This window comes from Mobula birostris, chromosome 2 (assembly GCF_030028105.1).
Source record: "Mobula birostris isolate sMobBir1 chromosome 2, sMobBir1.hap1, whole genome shotgun sequence".
In the NCBI taxonomy this organism is placed as follows: Eukaryota; Metazoa; Chordata; class Chondrichthyes; order Myliobatiformes; family Myliobatidae; genus Mobula; species Mobula birostris.
This window is the reverse complement of record NC_092371.1, coordinates 156,371,554-156,390,826: the sequence shown is the minus strand read 5'-3', so window position 1 is coordinate 156,390,826 and position 19,273 is coordinate 156,371,554. Positions and strand designations below refer to the sequence as shown.

The 19,273-nt window shown below is 42.2% G+C and overlaps 1 protein-coding gene across 9 annotated transcripts in view; it reads left to right on the top strand.

The window, feature by feature from the left end:
* The window catches only part of adgrb3 (adhesion G protein-coupled receptor B3), an 817,113-nt gene that overhangs the window by 774,573 nt on the left and 23,267 nt on the right, over positions 1-19,273 (top strand). For all 9 annotated transcript variants that reach the window (XM_072250523.1, XM_072250502.1, XM_072250515.1 and 6 more), the window contains one exon: positions 2,492-3,120. In XM_072250523.1, the coding sequence (XP_072106624.1) occupies positions 2,492-3,120 (629 nt within the window). The remainder of the gene's footprint in view (positions 1-2,491; positions 3,121-19,273) is intronic.

Genomic DNA, 19,273 nt, shown 5'->3' with positions numbered 1-19,273 from the left:
TTGACTGCGTAGATACTTGCATGAATGAGCTGGTGTACAGGTGTGCCTAATAAAATAACTGTACTTCCAAGTGTAAGAGAAGAGAATTTGCTAATTTTAGCTTTCCACCACTCTTGCTAATGTTCATTTAGGAAGTAGAGGATGCAAGCTTAATATCTTTTCTCTGAGATGCCTTGGAGAGTTGCTACAGTGCATTTTGAAGTTGGTACATACTGCAGCCACTCTGTTGATGCTGGAAGAGCTGAATATTTAGTTAGTGGATGAGTGACCGATCAAGAGCACAGTTTTGTTCCGGCTTCTTCACTTACTAAAGCATGTAGGAATGTAGAGACCCGTGCACTGTGTTCCTTTATTGTGCCTGCTGGGTGCTGGAAAGACATCGGAGAGATGTGAATCGCTCTGCAGGATGCTGAGCCTCCAACCTTCCCGTACAGTAATGGCATTTATGTGGCTTTTCCAGTTGAGTTTCTGGTCAGTGGAGATGTTCAGAAATATGGTGTGGAACTCAGTGGTGGTAACACCACTAAATGCCGAGATTAGAAGGTTCAACACTCTCCTTTTAGAGGTAACCATGGGGAACAAATGTGACTTGCCACTTAACTGGCCGTAAATTGGGCTTGTTGCATGCAGGGGTGGGTAGAATTGCTTTCTGAAGACTGGAAACTGGAACAAATAACTTTGGATTATTCAGTGATCATTCACATTTCTGGAGGAGAGGGAATGATTAGGACTGACCATGGGACTCCTGCAGTGTTGTCCCAGGGCTGTGAGGACTGACCTTACACAACCATAGCTGCCTTACGGTACGGCCAAAGAGGGAATGGATGACCACTGCAACAATGAGGAGGGTCAGGCAAGTGGTGCATCAAACTTTCAAATGATGTGATTACTGGTGAGGATACTAACTCCATTTTCAAGTCTGTACACTTAAAAATAGCTGCATAGAGTAAAGGAGAAGGGTCCAGAAAACAACAGTGTTGGGATATTTCATAGTTGGAGGTGGGAAGGGGGAGGGCACACAGGAGATTTTGTGAACTCCAGTAGACTTCTGTATCTTCGGCGTCAGGCTTACTGTCATTCTTTGAAATATCATGGAGTTTGGGGTCAATGTTATGGAATCAATCGTGATCAGATAATCCCATCTCACCATTTCCACTTTGTAACACTTTGCAAAAAAAAAAATAAGCTGCTGGCAAGTCAAGCAGCATCTGGAGAAGATGAATGGATTTTCAACATTTCAGGTTAAGACCCTGCATCAGGACTAAGAGGGTAAAGAGGAGAAAGCCAACGTAAAGAGACAAGGGGGAGGGGTGAGACAAAAGCAAGTAAACAGTAGATGTTTCTGAGTGAAGAAGAGTTGATAGGTAGATGGAGCCAAGTGGAAGGAGGAAGGATGGTGATAACAACAGAATCTGGAGGTAGAGGCAACAAAGACCATAGATTATGGAATCTAATAAGAAAGGAAGGCCATAAGTGGAACCAGAGAAGGGAGGAATGGTGGGCAAATGGGAACAGTGAGGAAGGGGACAAAGGACCAAGAGGGTTGAGTATGTGGGTGAAAGGCTGATGGAACCAGGTGGTATATGGAAAGAGAATATGTGAGAGTGGGTTTGGGAGTAGTTTTGCAAAGAAAGGTGTGTATGGGTGGACCTGGACGGATCAGATGGAGAGCGAAAGGAACGGAGCGCATGCAGGCAATTCAATTCGATGCTCATACCGTTGCGTTGTAGACAACACAGGAGAAATATGAGATGGTCTTCCTCTAGCTTGCCTTTGGCCTCACCCTGGCAATAGAGGAGCCAGAGGATAGACAGGGCGCAGCAAACGTATCTGCAGTCTTTCCTGCCTTCACTTTATGGAATTAGTATGGTTGGTATGGACCTGTACCAATGCAATACAACTGCACAGTTTAATTTTAATCAAAATTGAATAATAAAGCTTGTAGAAGTATTTTACAGAGATGCAAGGCATGATGTGGTAGTACCAGTCTACGAACTTCACTTGCCTTTTACATTCAGCCTACAACACCTGTTCAGTTTCTTGTTTTGTCAATCTGTTCTGTGTTACTTGTTTTCTTAACTACTGACTGTTGAAGGATTATTGCTGGAGAGTGGTACAGTACTTTGAATAAATATGGTCCATCTTAATTTACCTCAAACGTTATATCAAACATCATCGATTAATGTGACCACGAGGTAGATCTGATTTTTTTTCCCAGCTATCAAACCCCATTTTCCTATGTTATAATCGCAAAAACAAGCCACATAAACGGCACAGTTACATTCTAATTATGAGATTGCAATAAAGTATTAACAATCATTATGTTGACATATTGCCTTCAATGAAGAAAAATACCAAATTGACTTGGTGAAAGAAAATGAAACACAGTGTGACAGAATGGTTAATTTATTTGACCAAAGCACAAGGTCAATTAGAATAATTTATCAGCTGTTGAATTTTCAATTCTAACGAATGATTCTTTGACCCACAGTCCTTCACAAGGATATAGGGAGCTGCCGAGCTGCAACTATTACAGGAACGCTATCGAGGATCTCGCTGAATGACGATGAAGAAGAGAAAGGAATCAACCCCAAAAGCATGAATTTTTCAACCCTCCCAGGAAATATGATTTCCAAAGTTTTGATACAGCAGCCGCCGACGATGCATGTGCCAATTGGAATGAACGAATTGACTGAGCAGTGTATAAAGAAGGAAAACAGTGAACTACGGCGGACAGTTTATTTATGCACTGATGACAATCTCAGAGCTGGGGACGCTGAGTTGGCTCAGGCCCAGGAGAGGATGATGGAGAGTGACTACATTGTAATGCCAAGAGGCTCAGCAAGTGTCCAACCTATCGCTAAAGATGAAAGCAAATTAAACATCAGCATGGAAGGCATGCCACATGATAGGTTAATGCATTTTAATACAAGTGCACCTGTGATGGATCACATCAGTTTCAATTTAGATCAGCATCTCACCACACAAGAACACAAACAGAGTTTACCATATGAACCGCGGTCCGCTGTAAAGAACTTCATTGTTTCAGAACTTGATGAAAGTAATACTGCATTATCAAGGAGTGAAACAGGTTCAACAGTGTCCATGAGTTCTTTAGAGGTTAGTAGGTCTGCATCGGAACAACACTGAAAAATGTATTTTGGTTATGTCCGCGTGATGCACTTCCGTCGAGTTGGTTTGGTTGACTTATTTGTTTGTAGCGGATATGTTGTCTCATATCATGGAAGTTAAATTTCAATGCAAGCTCTGTCCAAGTTGGTAGAGGACTCAGAAGGAAAGAAGCAACCAAGTAAATTGTAAACCTTTTTTAAATTTCTGATAACATTTCCCCTGTTCCAGAGTGTTATCTATACTTATCCCCATTAATTGTAATAGTATCATCCCTAAAATGGAGGGAAGGAATGTGATATGAATTCATTAACTATTACCAACTTAAGTTGCCAGCAGAAGTTCGCTGGTTCTCTGAAACAGGTAGTGGGTTAGACAGATAGGGTTGCAAGTGCTGGTTTCTTGTTGGTGTAGTTTATCACAGATTACATGAATGAAGTTGAAATGATAAAGAGAACACATTAAAGATGACTGAACACACCAGGGGCTGATAACTCTTTTCAAGCACAACCCTGTCTTAGCTCAAGGAAAACACAAAGTTCAGTAATTCAGGTCTGGCTTATACTTTGCGGTTTCTTGTGGGTCGAACAATGAGCCTTAAACTGTGTACCCAACCCAATGCAAACAGGAAGACCAGGACAGTACAGAAGGGTGGGACTCCAAGCCCAGGTAGTTCCTTGACCCCATCATGCATTATTTCATGACCATATCCTGTGTTGGTCCTTAACCCTAGGCCCTGAATGGGTCTGATCCCACATTGTTCACTCCCATCTCCAGAGAATAAGGTTCAGGATTAAGGCTGCCTCCTTGTAGGTTACTGGCCACCACACATTTGAGCAGGCTTTTCCCCAGGCAAGAGACTACGTGGTGGGAAAAGTTCTGATCGAAAATGTTACCAATTATAGTGAATGGTTTATGTTAACTTTTTTTCACAAGACATGTAGATGTAATAATGTGTTCTTCAACAATTTGAACATGTATAGCATTCCTTTATATTACCTGTCTATGGATTATGGGGATACTGTGGGGAGCAGTCTGCAGACATGCCTGCAGTTCCTTGCCTGACTGGTGCTGTTTATGTCTGTGACTCTGCGGAAGTTTGGGAATATTGCACAATGGTTTAGCTCTGGAACCTCAACACAGCCATTTGCTGGGGTTTCCTGATGGTACTCCAGTGTTGTCTCCTCATGGAGTCCAGTGGTGGGGGTTGCACTTCCGTAGGTTCCCAGTAACTGGATAAGGAATTGTGATTGTGATCCTCTCCCGAAGTGAAGGGCAGACAAAACTGAAAAGGGTAAGTAAACAACAGGAATTCTGCAGGTGCTGGAAATTCAAGCAACACACATAAAAGTTGCTGGTGAACGCAGCAGGCCAGGCAGCATCTCTAGGAAGAGGTGCAGTCGGCGTTTCAGGCTGAGACCCTTCGTCAGGACATCAGAAGGGTCTCGGCCTGAAACGTCGACTGCACCTCTTCCTAGAGATGCTGTCTGGCCTGCTGTGTTCACCAGCAACTTTTATGTAAGAGGGTAAGTATATGGTAATGTACCTTCTTAAAATGTTAATTGAATTGATTGAAATGGATTTCCTTCCTGATGTGTTATTCCTTATTCATGTTTGTTCATATTTAAAAATTTTGATGGTATGTATTTTTTAACTACTTATGAATGTGAATGTCATTCTCTTTGACAGTTTGACGGCTGGTAACTCTGGGCATTGACATGTGGGTTGAGCTTCAGTTTAGCTTCAGGAAGCCCCCGTGCAGTATGTGGTCCTGTTCTGGGTTGGGCTGCCCTGAGCCCTGTGCAGAGATGGACGATGCTACATTGCACCCTTGACTAGGCTGTGAGGGGCATAAAATGTGCTGAGCTGGGTGGAGCTGTACTGCGCCAAGCCCTGGCCCAGGCTCGGTGCTGTGCTTGGAGGACTATGTTCCATTCTGGTTACCTCACGTTAGGAAGCTTTAGAGAGGATGCTGAGGAGATTTACCAGGATGCTGCTTTGATTAGAGAGCAAGGCTTATGAGGAAAGGTTGAGTGAGCGAGGGCTATTCTCTTTAGAGTATTGTAGGATGAGAGGTGAGTTGATAGAGGTGTATAAGATGATAAGAGGCATCGATGTAATGGACAGCCAGGGAGATTTACCCAAGGCAGAAATGGCTAATATGGGGAGACATAATTTTAAGATGATTGGGGAAAAGTACAGGTACATCAGAGGGTAAGTTGCTTTACATGGAGAGTGGTGAGTGCATGGGACACGCTCCCATGATGGTAGAGGAAGATGCATTAGAGACAATTAAGAGACTCTTAGATTGGCCCATGAATGAAAGGAAAATGGAAGCCTGTGCAGGAGGGAAGTGTTCGGATAGATCTTGGAGGAGGAGTAGAACCTTGTGGGCCAAAGGGCCTGTAATATTCTATGTTCTAAGAACATCACAACATCAGAAATAGGAGCAGGAGTAGCCTGCTCTGCCAGTCAATAAGATCATGGCTGATCTGACCATGGACTCATCTCTACCTACCTACCTTTTCCCCATAACCCTTAATTCATCTAATATGTAAAAATCTATCCAACCTTGTCTTAACTATATTTACTGAGGTAGCCTCCACTGTTTCATTGGCAGAGAATTCCACAGATTCACCACTCTCTGGGAAAAGCAGTTCCTCCTCATCTCCGTCCTAAATCTACTCCCCCAGATCTTGACGCTATGTCCCCTAGTTCTAGTCTCATCTACCAGTGGAAACAACTTCCCTGCCTCTATCTTATCTATCTTTTTCATGATTTCATATGTTTCTATAAGATCTCCTCTCGTTCTTCTGAATTGAAGCAAGTACAGTCCCAGGTGACTCCCTCATCTCTGGAATTAACTTGGTGAACATTCTGTGCACCGCATCCAAAGCCAGTATATTCTTCTTCAAGGAAGGAGACAGAACTGCACACAGTACTCCAGGTGTGGCCTCACCAGTACCCTGTACAGTTGCAACACAACCTCCCTGCTCTTATATTCAATCCCTCTAGCAATAAACACCAACATTCCATTTGCCTTCTTGATAGCCTGCTGCACCTGCAAAACAACCTTTTGTGATTTATGCACAAGCACTCCCAAGTCCCTCTGTACAGTAGAATGCTACAATTTTTTACCATTTAAATAATAATCTGCTCCTTTATTTTTCCTTCCGAAGTGGATGACCTCACATTTACCAGCATTGTATTCCATCTGCCAGAGCCTTGCCCACTCACTTAACCTTTCTATATCTCTCTGTAGAATCTCCATAGCTTCTGCACAATTTGCTTTTCAACTCAATATAGTATTGTCAGCAAACTTACATACACTAAACTCCGTACCTTCTTCCAGGTCGTTAATGTATATCGTGAACAGTTGTGGGCCCCTATGGCACACCACTCACCACTGATTGCCAACCAGAGAAACACCCATGATTCCCAACTCTCTGCTTTCTATTAGTTAACCAATCCTCTATCCATGGTAATACATCACTCTCAATTCTATGCATCCTTATCTTGTGGACAAGTCTTTTATGTGGCACCTTTTCAAACGCCTTCTGGAAATCCAAGTAAATAATGTCCATCTGTTCCCCTCTATCCACTACGCTTGTTATATCCTGAAAAAAACTCCAGTAGGTTTGTCAAATAGGACATGCCTTTGCTGAATCCATGCTGCATCTGCCAGATGGATTGATTTCTATAGTGAGCCGAGTTCTGTTTAGAATTGTGCTGGGACTCACCAACCAGGGTGCCCTTGCCAATTAACAGCAGGATTAGTGGTAGGCAATCAACAAGCAGGAGAGGGCAGTAGACATATGCTGTGTTTACATTTTATTAAATCCTGTGCAAGTTTTTATAGTACTTCGTGCTTACAGTGCACAAAATGTATTTGAATATTTAATTGCATCTGTGCAAGGATTGTTCATTTTCCATGGTTATAGATTATAGAAATCACTATAAAACTTTCACAGTTAGTGGAAACTATGAATGTACTTTGCAATCTGCACAAAATATTGCAACATTTGTAGAAGAGAAGAAGAAGAAAGCCCTCAACTCTGAGTGGAGTCATTGGCACGCCGTCATGATGACGGTTTTTTTTAAGCAGGCTTTCTTATTTTTACAAGGCTGAGATGCTAGCTCGACGCTCAACCCAGCACAGATGGAAAGCGTGCAAGGGAGCCGGCTGGAGGTGTGTTGATAGTACAGAAAGGTTATTATAGATTACAGGGACTTCTGGATCAGTTAGGGAAGTTAGCTGAGGAGTAACAAATGATTTCAATACAGATCAGTGTGAGGAGATACATTTTGGATAGTCACACCAGTGCAGGACTTGTGAATGATAGAACAGTTGGGAAGAGAGGGACCTAGGAGTACAAGTGGCATCATAGGTAGACATGCTGGTGAAGGAGGTGTTTAGCATGATGGCCTTTATCAGTGAAGGCATGTCGGAGTTGGGACATTGTTGCAGATATATAAAGCATTGGTGAGCTGCACTTGGAGTACTGTGTACATTTGGTTCACCGTGTTATATGAAAGGAGTGGTTAAGCTGGAAAGAGTATAAAAACAATAATAGATACTGCCAGGACAAGAGAGCTTGAGTTGTATGGAGAGATTGGCCGTGCTGGGTCTTTATTTCTTAGGTCACAGGAAAACAAGTGGAACCTTATAGAAATGCTTAAAAATGTGACCAAGACAGAGACCAAGTGGATGGTAACAGTCTTTTCCCTAGAGCTGGGCAGGCAAAAACTAAGGGTTTTAGATTTAGGCTGAGGGGAAAGTTTTAAAAGTGGCTACTTTTTCACACAGAAAGTGTGTTTCTGGAATAAGCTGCCACCAGAAGCATCTGAAGCAGGAGCAATTGTATCATTTAAGAAGCACTTGGATAGGCACGTGCAAGGGTAGTAGAGCTTGCCGAACACAGGAAATTGGGACTTGAGGGGTGGGCACCATGGTTGGAATGGACTCATTGGGCCAAAGGCCTGTATCCGTGCTGTTTTGCTGTCTGATTCTAAAATACAGTGAAAAAGTTTGTTTTGCATGCCATCTATGTCGATAATTCCAAAACATAGATACACCAAGGCAGTTCAAAGTGAAAGGCAATAACAGAATGTAGAATATAGTATCACAGTTACAGCAAAGTTCTTGAATCTGCTGGTGCATGTTTGCAAGCTTTTGTTTATTCTGCCTTTTGGAAGCAGGAAACGAGAGGATGGGATGGATCTTTAATTTTGTTGGCTGCTTTTCTGATGCAGTGGGAATTGTAGTCAGATGTCAAACAAAGCATTCAGTGGAATGCTGGGAGAATATCTAGAAGAGTATGCTTGCGTTGAAGAACCATGTTGAAATTATAGGGAGGAATGAAGCTGAGGAGATGAGGCCTGTGGGGATCACACAATTGGACAGTGGTGCTGCTGGCACTCAAAATGAACGTCAGGTGTTGGAAAAATTTGCTTGACAACATCACCCTACCTTGTCAAAAATCATTCAACGACCTGCTGTATATATAAGCAGGTAAATATAAAAATGAAGATTTTTGTAAATATAAAAATGAAGATTTTTGTTAATTCAGACCAAAGCAAGTAGAACTTAGCAAAATGCAGTGCAGAGCAATTTAAGGCCCTTGTACTCCGTGCTGACTATTACAGTGCAATCTATTATCTCTCATTCTACCGCACTTTATACAGATAAGGAACTTCATGCTGCAGTAGGCGATTCACCTACAAAGCCATTGAAACTGCCACAGCAATCATTTGTCATTTATTGATTTTATCAGATTTATCTTTAATCAATAGAATCATAGACTCTCTGCAGCAAACAGGAAACCTTTAGCCCTGACAGTTATTATAGAGAGAACTGTCAGTGGTCCTCTTCATCCCTTTTTTCTTCTCGCCCTGAAAATTATTTTCCTACAAGTATCTGACCCATTTCATTTACAAAGCCCCATTAGCTCTACCAACAATGAGTTTCAGATCACAACTGTGCTCTGTATTTTAAAATAAGTTCCTCACAGCCACTATTTAAGTTTGTGTCCCCAGGTTCTGTAATGATCCAATAGGAAGAACGTCTCTCCTCTTTGAACCGGTCATGTTACGGAGTAATAGAGCATGGAAACAGGCCTTGCGGCCTAACTGGGGAGAGAGACACTTACAAAATGGAGCACTTCACCACTGCTGGGCAGTCAATTCTATATATATACACACACAGTTCATGTCAGAAGTTTACATACACCTGAGCCAAATACATTTAAGCTCAGTTTTTCACAATTCCTGACATTTAATCCTAGAAAACATTCCCTGTCTTAGGGCAGTTAGGATCACTACTTTATTTTAAGGATGTGAAATGTCAGAATAATAGTAGAGAGAATGATTTATTTCAGCTTTTGTTTCTTTCATCATTCTCCCAGTGGGTCAGAAGTTTATATACACATTGTTAGTATTTGGTAGCATTGCCTTTGAATTGTTTAACTTGGGTCAAACATTTTGGGTAGCCTTCCACAAACTTCTCACAGTAAGTTGCTGGAATCTTGTTCCATTCCTCCAGACAGAACTGGTGTAACTGAGTCAGGTTTGTAGGCCTCTTTGCTCGCAAACGCTTTTTCAGTTCTGCCCACAAATCTTCTTTCGGATTGAGGTCAGAAAACTATGTTAAGTCTGGTTCTTCCTTGGGAGCAATTTCCAAACACCTGAAGGCACCACGTTCATCTGTACAAACAATAGTACGCAAGTGTAAACACCATGGGACCACGCAGCCATCATACCGTTCAGGAAGGAGAGGCATTCTGTCTCCTAGAGATGAACATACTTCGGTGCGAAAAGTGCAAATCAATTCCAGAACAACAGCAAAGTACGTTGTGAAGATGCTGGAGGAAACAGGTAGACAAGTATCTATAACCACAGTAAAACGAGTCCTATATCGATATAACCTGAAAGGCTGCTCAGCAAGGAAGAAGCCACTGCTCCAAAACCGCCATAAAAAAGCCAGACTACAGTTTGCAAGTGCACATGGGGACAAAGATCTTACTTTTTGGAGAAATGCCTTCTGGTCTGATGAAACAAAAATTGAACTGTTTGGCCATAATAGCCATCATTATGTTTGGAGGAAAAAAGGTGAGGCTTGCAAGCCAAAGAACACCATCCCAACCGTGAAGCATGGGGGTGGTAGCATCATGTTGTGGGGGTGCTTTGATGCAGAACGGACTGGTGCACTTCACAAAATCGATGGCATCATGAGGAAGGAAAATTATGTGAATATATTGAAGCAACATCTCAAGAAATCAGCCAGGAAGTTAAATGGGTCTTCCAAATGGACAATGACCCCAGGCATACCTCCAAAGTTGTGGCAAAATTGCATAAGGACAACAAAGTCAAGGTATTGGAGTTGCCATCACAAAGCCCTGACCTCAATCTGATAAAAAATTTGTGGGCAGAACTAAAAAAAGTGTGTGCGAGCAAGGAGGCCTACAAACCTGACTCAGTTACACCAGTTCTGTCTGGAGGAATGGAACAAAATTCCAGCAACTTACTGTGGGAAGCTTGTGGAAGGCTATCCAAAATGTTTGACGCAAGTTAAACAATTTAAAGGCAATGCTACCAAATACCAACAAAGTGTATGTAAACTTCTGACCCACTGGGAAAGTGATGAAAGAAATTAAAGCTGAAATAAATCATTCTCTCTACTATTATTCTGACATTTCACATTCTTAAAATAAAGTAGTGATCCTAACTGACCTAAAACAGGGAATGTTTTCTAGGATTAAATGTCTGGAATTAGGGATGTGATGTTGAGGCTCTATAAGGTGCTGGTAAGACCTCACTTGGAGTACTGTGGGCAGTTTTGGGCTCCTTATTTAATTTCTTAAATAAATGTGCTGATGTCAGAGAGGGTACAGAGAAGATTCACTAGAATGATTCTGGGAATGAGAGGGTTAACACATGAGGAACGTTTGTCTGCTCTTGGACTATACTCCTTGGAGCTTAGAAGAATGAGGGGGGACCTCATAGAAACATTTCGAATGTTGAAAGGCATGGACAGAGTGGATATGGCAAAGTTGTTTCCCATGATGGGGGAGTCTAGTACGAGAGGGCATGACTTAAGGATTGAAAGGCGCCCATTTAGAACAGAGATGCAAAGAAATTTTTTTAGTCAGAGGGTGGTGAATCTATGGAATTTATTGCCACGGGCAGCAGTGGAGGCCAAGTCATTGGGTGTATTTAAGGCAGAGATTGATAGGTATCTGAGTAGCCAGGGCATCAAAGGTTATGGTAAGAAGGTGGGGGAGTGGGACTAAATGGGAGAATGGATCAGCTCGTGATAAAATGGCAGAGCAGACTCGATGGGCCGAATGGCCAACTTCTGCTCCTTTGTCTTATGGTCTTATGGAATTTTGAAAAACTGAGTTTAAATGTATTTGGCTCAGGTGTATGTAAACTTCTGACTTCAACTGTATATATATAAAATTGTGTTAAGTGGAGCAGAAAAGAGAAAAATAACAGTGAAGTAGTGTTCACGGATTCATTGTCCGTTCAGAAATCTGTTCGAAAAGGAGAAGAAGCTGTTTCTGAAATATTGGGTGTGTCCTCAGGCTTTTGTGCCTCCTTGATGGTAACAAAGAGCGTGATGAGGGTCCTTAATAATGGATGTCGCCTTTTTGAAACGTCATCTTTTGAAAATGTCCTCGATGCTGGGAAGGCTAGTACTCATGATGGAGCTGGCTGAGCTTAAACTTCCTGCCATTTTTTCCAGTCCTCTGCATTGACCCATCCACACCAGATGGTGATGCAACCAGTTAGAGTGCTCTCCGCGGTATATCTATAGAAATTTGCGAGCGTCTTTGGTGACATACCAAGTTTTCTCAAGCTCTTAATGAAATATAGCTGCTGTCGTACCTTCTTTGTAATTGCATCAATATATTGGACCCAGGATAGATATTCAGAGATGTTGACACCTAGGGACTTCAAAATGCTCATCTTTTCCACTGCTGATCCCTTGATGAGGATTGGAGTGTGTTCCCTCGATTTCCCCTTCATGAAGCCCACAATCAATTCCATTCAATATTTTCACTTAATACCATGTACAACCTGAAATTCTTGTTCTTCACGGACATCCACAAAAACAGAAGTCTGCCCTAAAGAATGAGTGACAGTAGAAACATTAAAACTCCTGAGCCCCCCTACTCTCGACTCCAAACACATGCAGCAGCAAAGCATCGACCCACCCCCTCACTTCAGCAAAAAAAAAGCATCAGCACCTTTCACCCACCAAGCAATAGCTAAGCTCCCAAAAAGACCATGCTCTGCACGACAACAAAAGCTAATCGTTCATCCAACAATTTGACACAGCACAGACTCTCTCTTTCCCTAATATAGGGGCAGAGAGGTGTCACACAGCAAGAGGGGAGAATCGATGAGGCCACACTCAGGGTGGAGGAGCAACACCTTATATTCTGTCTGGGTAGCCACCAACCTGATGGCATGAGCATCGATTTCTTGAACTTTGGTAATGCTCCCCCCCCACTCACCATTCCCCATTCCATCTCACACCTTACCCCCTTACCTGCTGATCATCTCACTCTGGTGCTCCTCCCCCCTTCTCTTTCTTCCATGGACTTCTATCTCCTCTAGTAGATCCCTCCTTCTCCAGCCATGTATCTTTTTCATGAATCAGCTTCCCAGCTCTTTACTTCACTCCTCCCCCTCTTGGTTTCTTCCTCTCCTCCCCCCACCTTCTAACTCTGACTCCTCATCTTTTTTTCTCCAGTCCAGATGAAGGTCTCGGCTTAGCCGGAAGCATCAACTGTACTCTTTTCTATAGATACTGCCTGGCCTACTAAGCTCCTCCAGCATTTTGTGTGTGTTACTCAAAAAGAAACACTCACTGATTTACAGTGTTAAAGAAGCAACATTGTTTTTTTCTCCCCTGCCTCAAGAACCAGCAACTCTCCCCCACCAACGAGAGGAAGAGAGAGATATAACAAATTACCCAAGTTCTAAGACATCTGACAGGTAACCCGCTACTCCTGATATTCTGTTTTCTTTCACGGCACTTCAGTTGGTGGCACCGACATAGAATTGGCATGCTCGCCTTCTGGGCTGCGTCCTTGGGATATTGAAAAACATCTGGGCAATGAGCCCCGAGAGCAGGAACCGACATCATAAAGACTAAAGCTTGAGTGCAGCTTTAGATCAGAGTCTTCGATAAAACCCAATCCATCTTGAAAAGAAAAGAAGAGAGACATTAAAGGGAGAAATTAAGCTGTTTCTGCAATTGAGCGTGAAGAAGTCACTGTCTGGCAACATCATAGCTCCGCCCTCCGCTTTGATCTTACTGACATTGAGTGCAAGGTTGTTGTTGTGACACCACTGAACCAGCTGATCTATCTTGCTCCTGTGCACGGTCTGAAATTCTGCCAACAATAGCTGTGCCATTGTCAAATATATAGCTGGCATTTGAGCTGTGTGTAGCCACACAGTCATGGGTGTAGGTAGGCAGTACAGGTGATATATTGGTAGTAATTGTTCAGACACTTCTTCATGTTAGCCTGGTTGAAATGATAGGGAAAGCATCCAGGTGCACTGTTTTGTGACTACTCATCATGGTGCCTGCCTGACCTGACAATTGGCCTGAGGTGAAATGCAACCACTACCCAGATGATGGCAGAAAATTCTCTTGACAGATGCAATGCACGAATTTTGACCACTAGATGTTCCAGATTGGGTAAGCAGGGCTGTGACAGATCTGTTACACCTGTGCAGCACAATGAATTAATCATAAAGCATACTCCACATCTTCTATCTTTAAAAGACTGCTGTTTTGTCTTTGTGGAGAAATGATGAAGCCATCCAGCTGCAGCCATGTTTCTGTGAGGAAAAGTACATAGCAGTCCCTGATGTTCTTCTGGTACAGTACTGCAATCTTACTCTGAGCTCTTCAATATTATCTTCTAGAGATTATACATTCACCAGCACAATAGTCAGGAGTGTGGGTCTTATGCCTCAGCATTTCAATTGTACCCGTAGACTGGCTCTGTTACCATGTTTCTGTTTTCTTAAAGGGAAACTGCACTTGCAACCCAAGTGTGCAATCCGCAATCTGCCGATATCACTAGATTTAAGTATTTACCAATTTTTTTAAAACATCTTAAAATGATGTCACTTACTGAGGTACCTTGGCTGTGACTGTAGTAGTCCTAAATGGGAATATTTGATGATTCCCCTCAGAGCTGCACGCAGAGTCGACACTTAGCGGTGCCATCATTATTGTATGGATTATGGCTGATTGTAAGGTATTATCTTCCATTAGAGGCAAGGTAACATAATCGCAGCATCAGTGGGTATATCTCAGATCCTAGCCTACCACTCCAAAGGAGTGGCAGAGTAGGAATGATGTCCGGCAGTGTGCTGTCCCTCTGGGAGTCTCTTACATTGAATTAGGTGGTTTGGTCACCAATGAGACTACATCCCTTAGTGATTCCCCAGATCTATTGTCACCTTTGCAATAGTGCAATATTGCATTCACACTGGTAGGTGTGTGAGTTGTCCTCATCTATGGTGGTAGTGGGTTTGCATCTGAGTCAGAAGGCAAAGGGTTTAACAAGTGCACAGAACCCATTGTGATTCTTAAGTGCAGTGTTATGAAGGAACTTTTTCCCTCCCCCTCATAATGTGTGCGTCACTGGCAAGGCCAGTAAATATTCATCACATATGAGAAGGTGTTTCTGAGCTACCTTTTTTAACCACTGCATTCCTTATGGTAAAGTTGCTTTTGGGAAGGATACTTGAGGATTTTGACTCAGTGACGGCGGAGTGCCTGTGACTGTGTGTGGTTTGAAAAGGATCCTGCAGAAGGCAGTTCTTCTAATTAGTCAAGGCCATGGGTGTGTGGAAGTGATGTTGGAGTAGGTAGGTTGAGTAACTACAGTATATTTGGAAGGATGGCACGCACTGCAGATACTGTGTAATGGAAGGAATGATTGTTTAGGGTGAGTGATGACGTATCATACAAGTGGACTGCTTTGTCTTGAAAAGCACCAGCCTTCTGGTTTTGGAGTCATACGCATCCAAGCAAGTGTGGTGGCACCATAGTGTAGTGGCTGTTGTAGTGCTGTTGCAGCACCAATGAGCAGCAATCAGCGTACACTTTCCACTGCTGTCTTTCTGCTGCTTTCCTCTACAGTTTGTCTGTTCTTCCCATGACCATGTGGGTTTCCTCCAGGTGCTCTGTTTTTCTCCCACATTCCAAAGGCACACAGGTAAGGTTTGTAAGCTGGGAGCACACTATGGCCAGTAGCTTAGCGACACTTGTGGGCTATCCTCCAACACCAATTTGACTCTATTGGGTCCTGATGCAAGTGACACATTTCACTGTATGTTTCAATACTTCAATGTACATGTGACAAGTAAAGGTAATCTTTATCTTTGGAAAGTCTTCCATCACTCAGCTGCCTTGTAAGTGCTGGATAGACTGAGGGGGTATCACAGAGGTAATTCACTCAGCACACAGTGCCCAGACTCTTAACAGGCTCTTACTGCCAAGGCATTTAAGAAGTCGGCCTAGTAGTGTTCTGGTGAATGGTGCTCCTAGAATAGAAATGCCATTGAGTCTCAGGGTTAATCTCTCTTATCTTCCGTACCACTTGTAAGCTGAATGCCACCCAGAAGTGAAAAACAGTCACTCTCACCTTGCCTCTGGCTTCAGCTCTCTCCTTTGGAAGTTCAGGCAAAGACTGTGACAAGTTCTAAAATCATGAGCTCTAAGCTTCAGGCTTTTGCTGCTTTTTTGAGATAATGTAATAATGTTTTTAGTTTTAGAGCTGGGAACTCTGCTGAACCTATCAATATTCATTTATGACGCAACCTGTTAACATATCATTTATTTATTCGTTGACTATAGGATCTTGCTTTGGATAAATTTCTTGACACATTGCCTATATTCCAACAGTAAACACATCTCAAGGAACAAAACAGTGGCAACAATGCACCTTGTAAGAATAATAGGTAAATAAAACAGTACTACAATAAATGGGGATGATATATGAGACATAGGAGCAGACTTACACCACTCAGCCCATTTAAGTTTTTTCCACCACTCCATCTTGGCTGATAAATTATCCCTCTCAATTCCTTCCTCCTGCCTTCTCTCCATAACCTTTGACACTCTTACTAATCAGAAACCTATCAACAACTTCTTTAAATATGCCCAACAACTAGGCCTCCACTGCTGTCTATGGCAATGATTTCCACAGATTCATCACCCTCTGGCTAAAGAAATCCCTCTTCATATCTGCTCTAAGGCTGTACTCTCCGGTGCTAGACTCCCCCACAAGAGGAAACATCTTTGTCACGTTCCCTCGATGTAGGCCTTTCAATATTGAAGAGGTTTCATTACATCAGAATGCACACAATACACCATAATAATGTTTAGGGAAAATAAATACTTTGCACTTTAATGCTACTTTTTGTTGCAAATTGTTTAAGCTGTATTATTGAAGTTACTTATATTTTCAAGATTGCTAACATATAAGGGCAGTTTTTAATGGATAGAATCCATGAGATTATCAATGTGAGTCTGGTGACATTCCTCTGTATTGAAATAACTACCCTGTGTACAGGGAAGGTTCTTGTTAAATTGTATAAGAGCTCATATTGTACCAACTGGTGTCATCCATTGTCTCTGCTGAAAATGTTCCATCACATGTAAAGTCTTTTCCTTAGCTCCTGTTGTGTTTGAGGTGACAGCAATTGCTCTCTCTGCCAACTTAACACTGGGGGCTTTCAAGATTATTCCTCCAGCCTGCTTTCAATGATTATAGTAAATCCCCTATTAGACCTTTAATCCAGGATTTCTTAAACTATCATAGGCATTTTCTGAGTTTCTAAACTATAAAGACTTATTAATTCCCTTGTGATGGAGAGCTGTGTCGGTGAGAATTTATGTCATGTAATTGTAGTGCCTCGTTCCCCATTCCGCAGATAGTTAAGTTCAAGCAAAAAACGTGGATGACTTCATTACTTGTAGAAACAAAGGGCAGAATAGGCATGGCAGAAGTTTAAGAGGCTGATTGAACCTTCCAATTTGATGATCATACACATACTGTTGGAAATGAGATCTAATTGAAAACTACTAGGAATTTTATTTTCAGAATGAATAGCAGCATTTATCCACATTATCATTTTGGTAGTATTTTAGTATAAGAAATTGTTCATGATGTTCTGCAACAGGCAAGAAGGTTCTTGTACTTTGAGTCATTGTGCTAAAATGGACATGGGGAAATAAAGAGATGTACTCTGATGGAGAAACAGAGCCTTTCAATAGCATTGAACAAGAACCATGGTGTTACTACTATGTCTATTAATTTATTCTTCAGAGGGAAGGAAGAGCCAAGGACCTGTCCTTTAGCAATGGTGACTAAAAGCAAATTCCTGCCTCAATATTAACTGAAGAAGCCAGTTCTATTCCGTTGAACCATAATTGAAATTGCAGTCTATCAAATAGGATTTCATATTTCTTTATTTATGGCCTTTTGACTTTGCCCAAAGGTGTAGGTTGTGAGTATAAAGATGGGCATTGCAATGGCAAATTCCGCCCTTTCAGATGAAGTCTCCCTCTGCCTCTATAAAGGGTCACCAGACATGGGGAACAAAGAAATGGTTTACAACATCTCAATCTTAAACAATGTTGAGAATGAAGGGGTTGCTCAACCCCAACTGCCCTGCTGAGTCCATCTTGTTTTCATGTTAGTGTGCCTTTGAGACCTTGAGCCCAGTAAGTCAAAGCAACACACACAAAATGCTGCCTGGAACTCAGCAGGTCAGGCAGCATCTATGGAAAGGAATAGAGAGTACACATTTCAGATTGAGACCCTTTGTTCCCCTCACCTGATGTCATCTAGCATCTTCTAGCTAGTACTTCTTCCTCACCCCCACTTTCTTATTCTGGCTTCTTCCCCCTTCTTTTCTAGTCCGATGAAAGGCCTCGGTCCAAAGCATCAACTCCTTATTCCTCAATGTAGATCCTGCCTGACCTGCTGAGTCCCTTCAGCATTTTGTGCGTGTTGCTTTGGATTTCCAGCATCTGTGGAATCCCTTGTGTTTATGTCAAGTCTTTTCTGGGTTGGTTATTTTTAACAGATGCATGACACAACAGGTGATGGAGTATGGAGCAACAAACAATGTGCTAGAGGAACTCAGCGGGTCAGGGAGGATCTGTAAGAGGAAAAGGATTGGCACCGTTTCAGGTCCAGAGTCCTTTCCTTTCCTTCCAGTTCTTTCTTCAGTTTTGATGCAGCATTTCAAACTGAAACAGTGGCAACTTTGTTCCTCCCACAGATGTTGCATGAAAGCCAAGTTCCTCCAGCCCGTTATGTCACTGGTTATTTTGAACTCTTTGCAAATCCCCTCGCACTGTTCTTTTTCTCTACTCACAACAACATTGCTCATGTAAAGTAGACTTCCTTTTCCATCATGCTGTCTGCTACAGAACTATTGAGCAATCACTAATGTGTTGCTCAACCATGCAAAGAGCTCCATTACTTTTCTCATAGATTACCATGGAGAATGAGAGAGTGATGTGCACTTGTTTTCCACAGTAGACTCTGTCCACATCCAGGTAACTTTCTTAGACAGTTTGATGATTGTCTTTATTACCTTTTAGCATTGTTCAAACATTTCACCTAAAGTAATTTTGAGGCCCGATGTGTATGCAACCAGGAAACTGAGGAGTATTTCACTGGCTATTTGGGCAATTAATCCCCATGCTGAAGAGTATGTTAAGTTAAAGGGTCATTGACAAAGAGGTTACTAGTTGGAAGTTGCTGATATTGCTGACTGTAGTTGAATTCAGGGAGCCGAGGTTTTTGATCAGAACAATCTCATCTAGGACAACAATTTAGATTATCCTGAACACCAGGTGCCATAGATAAAACTGTCCTGGAGATCATAACGGCTCTGATTTGCATTCTGCAAGTGGCCCTTCATCTTGGTCAGGCTGCCTCTCTTGCCCACCCTGAGGACTCTACTTAAAATGGGGGCAATTAGCATGATGTTATAAATATGGTGATATAAATAAGATGTTGGTTATGAATACAGCTGTAGAAAGTTAAAATTAACATGCCTTCATCTTTAACTAATCCAATATTCCAAGATTTTT